The sequence below is a fragment of the Podarcis pityusensis genome (genome assembly GCF_964106645.2).
Source record: "Podarcis pityusensis genome assembly, chromosome: 3".
In the NCBI taxonomy this organism is placed as follows: domain Eukaryota; kingdom Metazoa; phylum Chordata; class Lepidosauria; order Squamata; family Lacertidae; genus Podarcis; species Podarcis pityusensis.
The window spans coordinates 25604429-25619150 of NC_138026.1; the positions used below are offsets into that span (position 1 = coordinate 25604429).

At 38.0% G+C, this 14722-nt stretch overlaps 2 protein-coding genes across 18 annotated transcripts in view; one reads left to right on the plus strand and one right to left on the minus strand.

Moving 5' to 3' along the window:
• TRAPPC12 (trafficking protein particle complex subunit 12) overlaps nt 1-14722 on the plus strand; it is a 651202-nt gene that overhangs the window by 195772 nt on the left and 440708 nt on the right. The window lies entirely within an intron of this gene.
• Nucleotides 1-14722, minus strand: part of MYT1L (myelin transcription factor 1 like) — a 282484-nt gene that overhangs the window by 175580 nt on the left and 92182 nt on the right. For 14 of the 17 annotated variants that reach the window (XM_080998943.1, XM_080998949.1, XM_080998953.1 and 11 more), the window contains exons 2-3: nt 9727-9830; nt 8305-8354 (exon numbers count right to left, since the gene is read on the minus strand). In XM_080998943.1, coding sequence (XP_080855069.1) covers nt 8305-8343 — 39 coding nt within the window. In that variant the 5' untranslated portion in view covers nt 8344-8354; nt 9727-9830. Of the gene's footprint in view, nt 1-8304; nt 8355-9726; nt 9831-11158; nt 11178-14722 lie in introns of those variants that run through there. The other 3 variants (XM_080998948.1, XM_080998955.1, XM_080998952.1) reach the window with 2 other exon arrangements.

Consider the following 14722-nt stretch of genomic DNA (forward strand, 5'->3'; position numbering starts at 1 on the left):
ATTATTGCATTGGTTCTTAAAGAGAAAACATTTTCTAGGTTTGGGGTGATCCACACGGCTGTCTCATCATTTGGTTGGGCCTGTTTATAACCTTTGGATTATCTTAATCTATTGGCCATGTAACCAGAGTGATCAAATGTGAGAGAGGAACAGGGCTCCTATATCTTAAATAATTCCAAATATGGGATTAGAGTAGGATCACCATATCATTTCACAACAATGGAGAGGGCAGAAAATCTTCAGCGGCAGAAAGTTGGTATTTCAGCTGTTTCAAAGGAGCAGAATCTCTGTGGTGTGCCACATTACAAGGAAATTTTCATAAATCCTGTGGAAATATGTAAGCTGCAGAATCATACACATAACTCAGAAGAAAGAACAGGACAGACACCCATTTTTTCTGTCTTAGAATATTTCACAGTACTAGCTAGGGAGATACAGCAACTACTTATATTCTCTCTTTTTTTTAAAATGATATTTATTGAAAGAGTTGTTTTTTTTAAAGTTACAAAAGAAAACAAAGTAGAAAAAGAGAAAAACAAGCCACTTAACCATACAAATACACAAAATAAGAGAGGGGGAAAAACAAAAATACACCACAAAAATTTAAAAACATTTAAAAACAAATCCATTATTCTCAACTCCTCAACTGTCATTACCCTCTTTCCTTGACCTCCTCCTCCTCCCCTTCCTTGTGTCCTGGTTGTTAATTGTCACAGCAAATCCTTTCCATATTTCATAATATTCTGTCATTACATTACCTTAAACTATTTTAATCTTATCTTACTATAAAAAACCTTGGAACTTAAAACTTAAATCTTATTTTTACCAACGTCTCATAACCATAATATTCTTACATAATTCTTTAAACATTTTTACTAAAGCCAAATAATTTCATTCCAACATCTTTCTAACATTCATCAATTTTATAAAACAGTCCTAGTAATAAAAAAAAAGAAATAAAAACAAATCCAATCTTCATCCAGCGTCCCTTCCTCCTGGTCCCGGGTTTGTCAGTCCTTATTATCCCATCGATCTGGCGCATTAACCTGGTGACCTTATATCCGAGGCCCTTAAGTCTCTTCCATGTCCCTTCCACAGCTCTTTTTCATATTTGTAACTGTATTTTCCCTTGTCTCCTGCTCATTTCACTCGTGGGAACTCCAGCTTAGCAATATTTTTGACCCTTCTCGACAGATCAGCCCCTTTTCCATAATCGACACTAAATTCCATGTGGTATTTAAAAACATGTTTCAAAAACCCTCCAAAATTGAGAGCCCCCACAATCCCAAACATCTCACGGCCCATTGCCAGACTTGAAAAGTCCAAACATCCCTGCATAGGAGGGTCTATCCAACCCCCCATTTCCAAGCCAAACCAAACTTTTTCTTTCCAAATCTGGCTTTTTCCAAGTTCATTTGTCAAATCCAAAAGCTCATATTCCTGTTGGGCCTGTTCTGTCAGGGCACACTCCTGATTTAATTCCTGAGTGGGCTCCACATATTTTCCCACTGCCTGTTCAAAATTTCCCACTGCCTGTTGAAAATTTCTAATCGAATCAGCCATCAAATTCGTCTTCTCATGTAGCTGTTCCAGTAGGGCATTTGTTTTATAGAAAGCACACAACAGAGCTTCTGAATACATTGTCCTGCAAGGTCAGATGTCTATTCCCACGATTGTAATCTGTAACAGCTGCCAGCTCCCAGGAGTTGGTTACAGTTTCACAGTCTCCCTCTAGGGGGAAAACTTCTATTTGATCTTTCTTTTAAAGACAAGTCTAGCAACAGAGTTTCCTTTTTTCAGATATTTTGTCAATATTTGTTCCTTTAAGGTGCGAAAGGAAACAATGGAATCACTATGTTCCTCTTCTTTTAGCTATCTGTCAAAAGCGTTTATCTCAACGTCAGTCCTGACACCCCGCTCCAGGATCAGGACGGTGGAAAGTTACTTTACTTTAAACTCACTTCTGCAGGTTTAAACAGTCCAAAAAAGATCCCCCTTCTTCTCCTGCTGCCGAAGGGGGGTTCAACAATTTTAAATGATGAAAGCCAATCCTTTAGAGGCAATTTTCTGAGCTCTAGTTTACGTTGTCTTTGCTTTATTCTGTCTACAAAGAAACGGAAGGCTGACTTCCTGTTTAGACCTTCCCGTTTCAGTACCAAATTGAAGTAAAATTTTTAAGTCCAATTCCTTTCTGCTCGCAAGTCCTTATTTAAAGTCCAATTGTTCAAAGTTTAAGTACTCACGGGTGCTTATTTTAGAAGCCAAATTGTCCCAGGAAAAAGGCAGCGCTCTCCGGCAACGTCTGTGCGGCTTCGCTCCACGGAAATAGCAGTTGACTCACAGCACCGTGCCGCTTCCCCCTCTTCGCTTCGAAGCCCGTTAGTGGGTTCCTTTGCGGGTTGGGGGGGCGCTAAGGGTGCCCGCCGAGTCCCATGGTCACAGGCTTCATCCGCCTGTGATTTTTAAAAGGGTCCCCACTTCGCCGTAGCGGAAAATACCCGTTTCGCGCGGAGCTAGTCCCTCCAGTTCAGAGGGAGTCCGCCATTGCCGATGGCGCCACCCCGGAAGTCCAGCAACTACTTATATTCTCCTGCATATGGCTATTTCACTTCCAAAGAACAAAATAGAAACAGTGGCTGAGAAAACATATGAGAAGCAATAATTCCCTCTAACATACACTTAATAAAGCTAAGAAGTGTTATTTTGCTTGCTGAGAAGTGTTTTAATTAATGTCTACTGTGCAAATTGCCAACCGTATCAGCAGCAACAGCTTTCTTTAAAAATATATATATATCCTTGGAATTGTATACTTCCCTCAAAACTTTCTGTGCAGCAAGGACATTCCATAGCCATCAAGAGAGAAGAGTTAATTTGATTTTATAACCTACAAGATTTTAAAAATGATTTAAGGATCATGTTTGCTGGTGGGCTAAAAGCAATGTCTTTCTGAAAGCACTGGAAACATTTCCTTCTTCTAATTCCTATTGGTGTGTTGTCTGACCCTGCCCTGATAGAACATAACTGCTCTCTTTAGCCCGCTGACATCAGCAGAGTCTGTGTGATCAATCACAGCTGACGGTCTCATGAGATTGAAACAGCCAGAGTAGCTAAGGGTGCTGAGATGTTGTCTGTGAACAATAATTTTTAAGAGCCTGGTGCCTCATTTCTGAAACCACAATATACCACGAGGAAAGAGACTGTAGGGTCTCTTTCCCTGCTGTAGTGCTAATTTATATAATACTGTATTTCCTTTTCAGGAAACCTGCATTTAGTTTTCTATACACGATGTATGTAAGGTGTATACTTCCAAAGATTACATTGGGGGGGGGGGGGAATCAGGAAAATGGAAAGAAAGAAAGAAAGAAAGAAAGAAAGAAAGAAAGAAAGAAAGAAAGAAAGAAAGAAAGAAAGAAAGAAGATTAACAACAGGGTAGAGCAGGAGACTCTGAGAAGAGTAGTGGGAGAAAAGTGAAGGAATAATTCAGTGACAGAAATACATAAATATATTAATACTACTAACATTTCTTTTTTTAAAAAAATCCTACTTTAAAAAATAGTGTATATGGTCAGTGACTAATATAAACCTGCCATCTTTGTGGTATGTCCGCAGCCACCTTTATATGTATACCTGGAGTACTGTGTCCAGTTCTGGGTACCACAATTTTATAAGGATATTGACAAGCTGGAATGTGTGCAGAAGAGGGAAACAAAGATGATCAAAGATCTGGAAACCAAGCCTTATGAGGAATGGTTGAAGGAGCTGGGTATTTTTAGGCTGGAAAAGAGGAGGCTGAGAGGAGATATGACAGCCATTTTCAAATATCTTTTCAGTTTTATCTTTTTATACTTGTATAATATATTGTTGTAACATGGCCTAGGACCTTAAGATTAAGCATGAATAAGAAATCTTATAAATAAATATAAATAATGAATACATTTCCTGCTACTTATTTGTTTTTCATTTTATTTCTAAAAAAAATTATATACCACTATTCATATAAACTATCAGTTTATAATAAGTTATACATCTCTGTAATCGAGCTGGGATATAACCTACACCTAAGTTGTCCAGGGCTTTACAAATCAACACAAGGACCTTGGCTTGGTAACAGCTGGGCTGCCAGTCCATATGTTGTGACAATGGTGTCAACATGCTGTTGGCCAGGGGCCCCCAAGCTTCAAGACCACCTTTCTATCTCCATGTGCCTAAGCTTAGAGCATCATGATAACGATATGGAACTGTTAGTATAGATTTTTTCCTTCAGAGTACCTATGAGTTGCTTCCCTCTGACCTTCCCTCTTGAAGGACAGATTTAATCTCAGATACAGCTCACCACGAATGTCTTCAATTGCTCTTGCAAGCTGTAACAGTAGAATGGGTGCACTTATATCATAGTCTCAGCAGTTATTAAGAAAGGAGCTCAACTTATACCAGAACTTCCACTGAAATAATAAGCCATCAGAACTTTTTTTTCCAAAAACACAAACACACCAAAAACACACACAAGAAAAATCACTACCAACATAAGCTTGATAATCAGGAGCCAATGATTAACTCAAGTAAGCCAATAATAATAATAATAATAATAATAATAATAATAATAATAATACATTATTCATATGATGCCCATCTGACTGGGTTGTCTCAGCCACTCTGAGCAGCTTCCAATAAATTATAAAACATAGTAATACATCAAACATTAAAAACCTCCCTATACAGAGCTGCCTTCAGATGTCTTCTAAAAGTCAGATAGTTGTTTATTTTGTTGACATCTGACATGAGGACTTTCCACAGGGTCAGCACGACTACCAAGAAGGCCCTCTGCCTGATACCCTGTAGCCTCATTCTTGCAATGACGGAACCACCAGAAGGCATAAACCAACTTCACAACATTCATAATATTTGCCTTAATGTACAGGTCAAGAAACTGAGCAAGCAAAGCTACATACTGGATAGAATGGTAGGCTGTGACAGATCTGGTGCTATTTAATATATTCAAATCAGCCAGTAGCAATTAAGACTGTATATGCAGTATATGTTTTCAGAATAAGAGCTTATTCTATATATTATATGCACAAAGAAATTCAGTGCCACAATAATAAAATATCTACTCTTAAGAAGCAACATGGGCAACTAATAGCCTTGGAAGACTATTTTCTGAAGAAATTCAGTTTGTCGTGTCCTACAAAGGAGTCATGGAGAGAATGAAGCAGAAGCTCCAGTTCTGTAGGCTGCAAACTTGGACCATTCTGAGAGCAAGTCATATAAATATTTCAGCAGTGACTCATCTGAGCCAGAGGCATCCTCTTATGAGTCATCTAGTCTGTCCCTTGGAGTCACTGCAAAACTGATGTCTAAGCCCATGATTTGCTAGGTTTGTAAATAGAACATATATCCCATGGGGCCACCTGACCTCTCAAACATTTTTTGTTCGTACGTACATCCCTTCTTGTTGAAATACATCATGTGAAAGCCAGATATATAGTCTTTAGATTCAAACAACAAGGCCCAAAAACAGATATCAAGAATTGTTCCTCTCTAGCAGCTTGTTAGGGATGCGGGTGGCGCTGTGGGTTAAACCACAGAGCCTAGGACTTGCCGATCAGAAGGTCGGAGGTTCGAATCCCCGCAACGGGGTGAGCTCCCGTTGTTCGGTCCCAGCTCCTGCCAACCTAGCAGTTCGAAGCACGTCAAAGTGCAAGTAGATAAATAGGTACCGCTCCAGCGGGAAGGTAAATGGCATTTCTGTGTGCTGCTCTGGTTCGCCAGAAGCGGCTTAGTCATGCTGGCCACATGACCCGGAAGCTGTACGCTGACTCCCTCGGCCAATAAAGCGAGATGAGCGCTGCAGCCCCAGAGTCGGCCACGACTGGACCTAATGGTCAGGGGTCCCTTTACCTTTCTTTAGCAGCTTGTTAAGAAGCAATGCTGTATGCATGAATTTCCTTCCTTAACTTTGCCATTCTATGTTCAAGTGTACAGCAATCATGATACTGTGTGACGGAAGGGCTTTAGTATATTTCACATAGATATACACTTCTAAGATTAATTGGAAATGAGACCCCTCTACAGAATGTCTAACTAGCACAAATGCTCAGTATTATAACAGTACTGGAATGGCCACATGCATACTCAGTACTTCAAATCTTCAGAACAGTCTTCACTATTCTGGTGCCTTCCAGATATTTTGGACTACAGTTCCTATCAGTCCCACTCAGCACATGCTGACTGGTACTGACAGATCCCCTGGCCTAGGCTGATGGGAGTTGCAGTCCAAAACATCTAGGCACCTGGTTGGTGTAGGCTGAAGAAGACACACCTGATGGGATTTGAATCATTATGACATGGAAAATAAAAGAGTTTTAACAATGTTGATTGAAACGTGCATCCATTGGGATGTACATCCATGGTGACACCTGCTTTCTATTGGGAGTAAACCTATGACGTTTTGCACTGGATTTGACCTTCTATGAATATTCTATCAAACTCAAAGATTAAAAAAAATTATTGTGTATTTTAATTAAGTGTGTTTATATTTTTTCGTAATTGGTTTTATACCCGTTAACTGTTTAGAAAGCACCTGGGCAATTAAGTGGCTAATAATAATAATAATAATAATAGTCAACACATGCCCTTAAACCGCTGATGCAGACCTATAAAGCTCCCCTTCTCCTTGCCATACAGCTGAGTCAACTCTTTCACCCTAGTTCCCACCTTCCAGGCTCCAGAATGCATAAGATTGGGACTGGAGGCACTGGAATGAGTTTTGAAGAATCATAAGTGGCACGTCCACTTTTCCATAATCCTTTATTCCATTAATGGTTTACATTAGTCCATTGTTTAAATTATCCTCTTGGCGCACTTTGCATCCAAAGATAACCAGGATAAACTGAGTTTGAAACCAACTACTTCTTCTAATCAAATACTTGCCACCTACAATATATAACTGGTTTCATAAGGTTACTTCATTGCAAGGCACTCTCTTCCTTTCTAAATAGTGAGTAGAAATATTCACTAACATTGGAATCCACAGCAACAAAAACCATACTCCACTGTGCACAAGCAAAAATTCAGACACCCAAGAGCTATTAATGGAAGTCTTCATTTCCAGTAAGAGAAGGTACAAATGAACAGCAACACAAAAGTTTTGCACTTAGAACAGAATGAAGAAGAAAGAAAAGAAGTGAGCCAAGAATATTGGTCTATACAGTTTAAATTCAACTGAAATTGAAAGAATTTACTTCCAAGCAAGTGAGCTAAGAATCAGGGTGATAGATGGATAAATGGAAATCTTTTTACATTACTGGATTCATTTTTCCAAGATTATGTTTACCAATGTTTGTTTTTCTCTTTGGGCAAGGGTTCATTTTAGAACAATATACAACAGCTAAACTCAGGTATGTTCAGCTACTCTTAAAAATGGAAAATGTTGTTTGGAAAACATTATAAAGTAGAGCTAGTATTTCAGAATTAACACAAATGCTTATCTGTATTGAAAGGCTTGAAAGTATTTTGACAAACATTCTGAAAAATTATTGAGATTGTAAACAAATTCTGATTTGTCCAACTCATTCTACTTATTTTTATTTTCTGGGAGATTTAAAGTACTAAATCGTGGGAAATAAATTAGAAAAGAATTCCCAAAGAAAGCTTCTTCTTTTTTTTAATAATCCACCAGATACAAGCACAAACGCTAAGAGCTGCCTCTGTTGGTCGAAATATAGTTTTTCATATCCATCCATGTTTATGTCATATTCTAACTGGAGCAGCAAGAGTTCTCAACAGATTCATTATTTGTTGGTAGAATATAAAAAGAACCCTATAACTCTCAGTTTGTTCGCCAGTGCAGAGCAATGTCATTAAAAAAGCAAAAAAACCAACCTAAGACCACATATACCAATGAAAGATTACAGAACCTGAATAGTTTCTAAAGGAACAGTGGGTAGTACTAGTTCCCTTTGGTATACAAAACTAAGAAAATGTATTGCTTATGAATGAGAACTCCAAGCTGTCATAGGAGCTTTCATATACACCAAGTTCCACGACCCACGCGAACATAGCAAGCTCTAAATGCATAGCAAAGTCTGTAGGGGGCTTTGTTGGATTCAGGCAAATTCTGAATCCTGAGCTGAAGCAGGATGCTATGGCGGGACCTGGGGCTTTTCAGAGGCAAAGTGGGACCCGTACAAAGCAGCACAAGTGAAAGCAGGCCCCTCTGAAGCAATTAAGTGCTCCAGATGTTTAAAAGACACTGAAGACAAGTATCTACTAGAAGGAAAATAGTAAAGGCCTCTTAAGCTTACCATGTATGAAATGAAGCAGCTTGGACCAGTGTTGAGCATTCTCTGAAGCACTGAATTGGGGTCCAAACCAAATGTTATGGTCAGTGCACATAAGTAAAGATACATATCAAAAGATCCAAGTATTTGAGTGGGCAGTCCATCTGCACATAACTATCTGCATCGCAATGTATATGGGATCCAGTGGTGGGGGTGAGAATTAGGTTAAGCTCAGGTAGTACTTAGATTCTGATTATTATTATTATTATTATTATTATTATTATTATTAAAAACAGCATCTTTTCTGGATTGCATTTCAGATGTGAAACTGCATTGATAAAAACAGAAGGAATAGCAATGTCATTCTATTTGCTTTTTAAAAATTGCTCTCAAGTCTTTTTGATTTAAAACACTTGCATTTTCTTTGTAGGTGCCACATCCTCTTATTAATACATACAAGGATAGATGGAATAATTAAGATGTATGTGTTTAATTAAGATGCTTAATTAATAATTAAGAAATCCAACTGGTGCATGTGTGCTCATGGAGGGGCTTTTGATCTAGGCATCTCTTATTGGAGCCTGCCATGTTACCTTCCACCCTGTTCTGTAGGGTCCTGTAACTCCATGAAGCTTGATTTCCAGCAGTGAAACTATTTCCCTGGGTCAAAATCCAAGTTTATAGTTTATAGTCTATTACACAATATCTATTTGCTGTCCCAAAATGTAACATTCTGTGGATGGTTTGTAATAAACAAATATAAAGTTACAAAAGAAAACTATACAACTAAAATCAACGTGAATACAATGAGGGTGAGAAAACTCCTCACAAGTCCAAAGATGTAAAAATTGAGTGGGGCAGACTACATGAGTTATTTTTTAAAAGCCTGGGGAGCACCCAGGAAAAATATAAATATGCACCATAAACACAAGCTTCCAAGTTCATTTGTGTGTTATCTTCACACATTTCTATATTTAGGTTGTTGAGTGATTTGTTCTTCTGACACCTCATGAAAATTGCAGATCTGTCTATAGCCTGAGATTTCCCTTAAAGAGGAGGTAATGCGAAATTTCACTACTGCTGAGTATATAGAGAAAGACAGCCGGGTTTATTTCCACAGTGATTTTCTTCTGCTGCTATTACTCACATTTTGAAATAAATCTCTAAATCTGAATATATGTTTGGATGATTAGATCATAGGCAAATGCCATTTTGTATCTAGGTAATGCTGAGAACAATAAATGTATTCTCTAATTTAGTAGCACATGGATTTTTTATAGCATGAATTGCCATTTTAAAAGCACATGCAACACAATGCAACTTAACTGTATCTTAGAAGTTGCCAAACACCAAACAGATAATATAATGTGGTTGGCAAAAGCAAGCATGGGAAAAGCACATCAGGAAATGGTCCAACAATCTCAATAATATATGGGTTAATTGTACCTGAAATTGTTTAGCAGGATAATTGTTCTTTGGTCCAGACTCTGTTCTCCAAGTCTACCAAATCCACTGGGTTGGATTCACCAATTTTCCTTCAAATTCATTTTCTAAAAGATAAAATAAATTAAAATAAATTCCTCTGTAAGAATAAAAAAACCAAAGAAAAGTTATCATAAATTAGTATGCAACCAGATAGATTGGGCTGGATCCAAAGAACCACAAGTGTTTTGGAAATAGCTGCTATCACTCATAAATGCCTATACTAGTAAGAGAATTCATGCCCAACTACAGCAGGTAGCCTCTACTGAAGTGTTCAAGCTGTGTCTTCTGCAAGCTGAAGAACCCCTTTGGATTTCTTTACTTGTGCTATGCCCTAACATGTAGTCAAAAACAGTCCTCCATGAACAGACCTCAATACCTTCTTATTTTATCCTTAGAAAAGCCACATTTATAGATGAAGTGTCTGCAAACAACATACTGGAATAGATTTATATATCTGTTCCATTATTCAAGCTTTCCCCAGCACTTAAGTCTGAATAGGCTGATGTTCTGGCACCACAGTCCTGTTGATTTCAATAAAACTTTCTGCCAAGTAGGTATATACTATTTTTCTGCCTTTCTACAAGAGAGTCGCCTATAGCAAATATAAACTTAAAACCTTGAACTCAAAAATTATGATGCAACTGATGTTCACTGTCACAAATTTATGTTCACACTGGAGGGAAATTTGGAAGAGAAATGAAGATGTCCCACCATGCATATCAGCAGGTTTCAGTGAGCAACATATGCCTGACATGCCTTCCTCAGAAAACCTTGTCAATGTCAGGTCAGGGGAGTTGTGTGGAATGTAGGCCAAGTTAAAAAGAAACTTAAACTTTCAAGATTACCCTTTTGGATTTACAAAGAGAGGCAGCTGCAAGTAGCATCACAGTACAGAAATGATGAATTCCACCTTTCAGATGAAGATAAAAGCTTTCTGTTGTACACATCTGAACCCTATAGCACTTTTTCTGCATGCAGGAAAACACACGTCTTTGCTGGGACTATACTTCCACAACCTCAGAGGGGTATATTTAAGAGATTTTGGAGGCTCTGGCAGATCTGGACGGCTCATGTGAACAAAAAAGATTTCATGAGCTGGAATTATCTGCGGTAACTGAGCTGTACAGATTTGCTTAGTTTCAAGCCTCTCTTCATATGCATTTGTCTTGTACAAATAAGTTTGGCTTTATTGCACATATACATGTATATGTTTACTCCTTTTTCAGCACCAGCCAAAGACCCTTTCTTATTTTCCAACTATTAAATATTTTAGTACTTTCTGGAACTGTTGTATGGGTGTTATTATTTTGCTCCAGGTTTTATTAATTTTTGGATTTTATTTTCTTACTTTCTTATATTTTTATAATGTATGTGCGTCTTCTTTTTCACTTACCAGATGAACTAGACAACTTTTGCTCTTGGGTTGTATATAACTGGGACAGGCAGGGGATACATATGAATTAAAATACTGAAATACAATAACAGAAAGGTTCATCAGATGTTCTCACTGTTATTAACTATTCCTAATCTGGCTTGCTTCATGCATGTGCTAAGCATAGGTTGAAGAATGCTGGTCCTAGTTAGGATCTTACCTCCAAATATGTGAAATCATGCTATCTCGCTATCTCTCTCTCTCTCTCTCTCTCTCTCTCTCTCTCTCACACACACACACACACACACACACACAGAGAGAGAGAGAGAGAGAGATACTGTTGTGAGAATGTCTCTTAAAGCAATATGCAGCTATGTTCAGCTCTGTACATAAATGATGTGCATTTTATAACAGCATTTTTCATACTTATTAGTAGCTTGTTCAATTCTAGGAGTAACGAAGGTCCTCATTTGGCCCCAATAACAGCAGTCTGATCTTCATACTTCCAGGGAAACCATCTTGGTCCACCTTAACATGGAACCTTTGTAAGATGCAAGATTATTGTGGACACTAAAAAGGCCAGACTCCCTTCACTACAAAATCACCCTCCATATTTTCCTCTCCAGGGGAAGGGGAGCGAAGTGTCTTTCAGGTAAGCTTTCCATCCATTCCTAAGCTTCTTTACCAATGATTCCCCTGCAAACTTCTGCTCAATATAAAATGTACTTTTTAGATAGGTATGATATAAAATTTGATGCTATTACACTGGGATTGGGATTAATGACTACAATATTAACTTTATTCTTTTTTTCCCTAAAGGTAGGTTATAACAAAATTCTGCTGAAGATTTCAGAGCACGCAGTAGCATTAACAATCCCAAGCACCTGTGAAAAGGGCTTGGGAAACCTAGAACAGGTGATCCTTTAAAGGTTTTGTTTCTAGTGTACAGCTCTGAATTCAAAGATACTAATTAAAACATGGTATATGGCACCAATAAGAGAAGACGTGTTAATGCGGCTGCAGTGGAAAATGAAGGGACCCTTAGGAGTTCACCAGGTTGTTTATGATCAGCTAATTCAGCATCACCATAAATCTTCTAAAAGAAACTATACTAGGCTTCTTATATATTACCTCTCACATCTAAGAATGCACGAATTGGGATTGAAGATGAAAACAGTTTCACTGTTCAACAGCTTGCATTTAAGGTTATCATAAGACTATAAAAATACTAAGCATATAAGAATACAGTAACAAGTATGATTTAACAGATTTCTAGGGCGGCTATATAAACAGACATGAGCACGTATGTACAAACTCCGTCTTCATAAATTCAAAGACACTATTGGAACATTTGGTGGCAAAATTGTTCTTTAAGTTTTTGCCTCATCTACACAATCTGTGGTTCACATGGAAGAGTCTTTTCGGTTGCAATAATGGAACCAAACCACTTGCAATCTGCCAAAACTTCAGTTTTCACTTTGCGTTTGTATAAATTGCAAAGGAGGTATGTTTCGTGAAAGCAAACCAACAGAATGAAATAGGTTATAGATTTTCAGTCTACAGGATTAATAATGAACCTTATTAATTGTTGCATATTAGTTTAACAGCAACCAGATTTACCACATCTCAGGAGCTTTTCAGCAAATGCTGACCCTTTACTTTCCTCCGGCAAAACTCTCCCTGACCTCAGTTATGCCAGAACTGGTTCATTATCGGTGCTTTTGATCGGCATGCTGAAAACAAGGGTGCTTCACACAACTTCAATTATAAATTTATGAAGTTATATGTGTGCCACAGTAAATATGCTACAGAAACTCTGTGAAACTGTTTGGATGCCCTTCATTTCTGTAAACTTGTTTACACAATAAATGCATGTTTATCATGGAAAAACTTCTGATTAAGTGTTAAGTTTACACTGTGAATTAATTTCCTTTACTGTGGTTCCTCTGCTTCAGCACCAAGGCTAGCGACTGTAACCATAGCAGTGGAAGGCAACCCCCCTATGACATGCATTATTCATCACCACTGACAACTTGAGCAGAAAGCAGACAACTCAACTTTGACTTCTGCAGCAAAATTTAACATATGACTTTTCTCTCAATTGCTCCCGCTCAAGCATAAACATATACAGTGTGTTTTCAGAACATCTCCTCCCTTTAAATTAGGACAAAATATTTGACTAGTTCTGCAGCAGAAAAGTTTCCGAGCAGAATAGGGCCACAGATTCAAGAAGCTGGAATGTAGTTACAAATGAAACACATCATCCTTATTTTAAGATTGCGGGGCGGGGGGGGGGGGGAGCTGTTATTGTGGTTAACCAAACTTTAACCTAATTCGGTCTTTATAAAATAAATCAAAATTGTATACAATTTCATTTTTGTTTGTTGTTGCTCTTTTGTTTTGTTTTGTTTTCTACATGGGTACTATTTCCTTCTTTTTGTGTCTTCTCGTACTCTATGCACTTGTAATTATGTACTTTTTATTTTTCAATAAAGAATCTAAAATAAAATAAAATCCTTCATTTTAAGAGGTTTATTCCTTGATTTTCATATTGAGGGAACTATTGTAAATGCCTAACAGATCTCCAGGGAACTAAGAATGTGCCATCCATCTGGATATGAAACTACTGTTAATATAGGTTCTCACAAAACTAAGACATTGGTGGTGTTTAGCTGATATGTACACCTACCAATGTATTTTCCAAAATACCAATGTATTTGTCCCAAAAGTCTGAATGAAATTGCGTGTGAGGATAAAGAACTTAATCGATTTCTCAAAAAGGTCAAAGTGGGATACAAAATATAACATAAATTTCAGGATCAAGAGTGAAGGGCAGCAGTCAATTGGCTGAAGTGAACTATTACGACAGCCCATTCCTTTCTTCTTTGTAAGTTCAAAAACAATAGTCATAACTTGGAAGCCGAACACCTTGACTCCCAAACAAATTGGCTCCCAAATGATCGAAACCTGAGTGTGTTCCAGTTTCCGAATGGTTTTTGGAAGCCAAACATCCGGCGTGGCCTCCAGTGGATGCAGGATGCTCCTGCAGCCAATCGGAAGCTGCACTTTGATTTTTGAACAGTTCCGGGAGTCAAACGGACTCCAGGAACGCTTTCTGTTTGAAAACCAAGGTACCACTGTATTAGAATTGGCTCTTCCTTCTCTCAAAAGAAAGAAATGCTAAATATCATGCTTTTCATCCCGCCTATCCTGTGCTTTTTTTCAGGATGAGTTCATGAATGAATTCATGGAATATCCAGGGAGGCTCACTGAGTACAAACCTTGCCATTGTTCTGGCACCAGGCAAATCTGTTTCTGTTTTCCCAGGCATCTGGGCAGCACCATTTATATGACTGTGCTGTTAAATTTGTTTTTAATATGCAGTTTTATTACTGTATTTTCAACTTTGTTGTAAAAGGCTTCAGGAGCCTTTTAGTAAGAAATGATATATAAACCTAACCTAGTCCAGCCTAACCATATACACACCATTTAAGTAATTTTTTCCTTTAAATGTTTCATTGTGTCTATTAGGAAGTGTTTTCAAAGGAAAAAGAGGATGCTTCTGAATGCCTGTTGCTGGGAAGT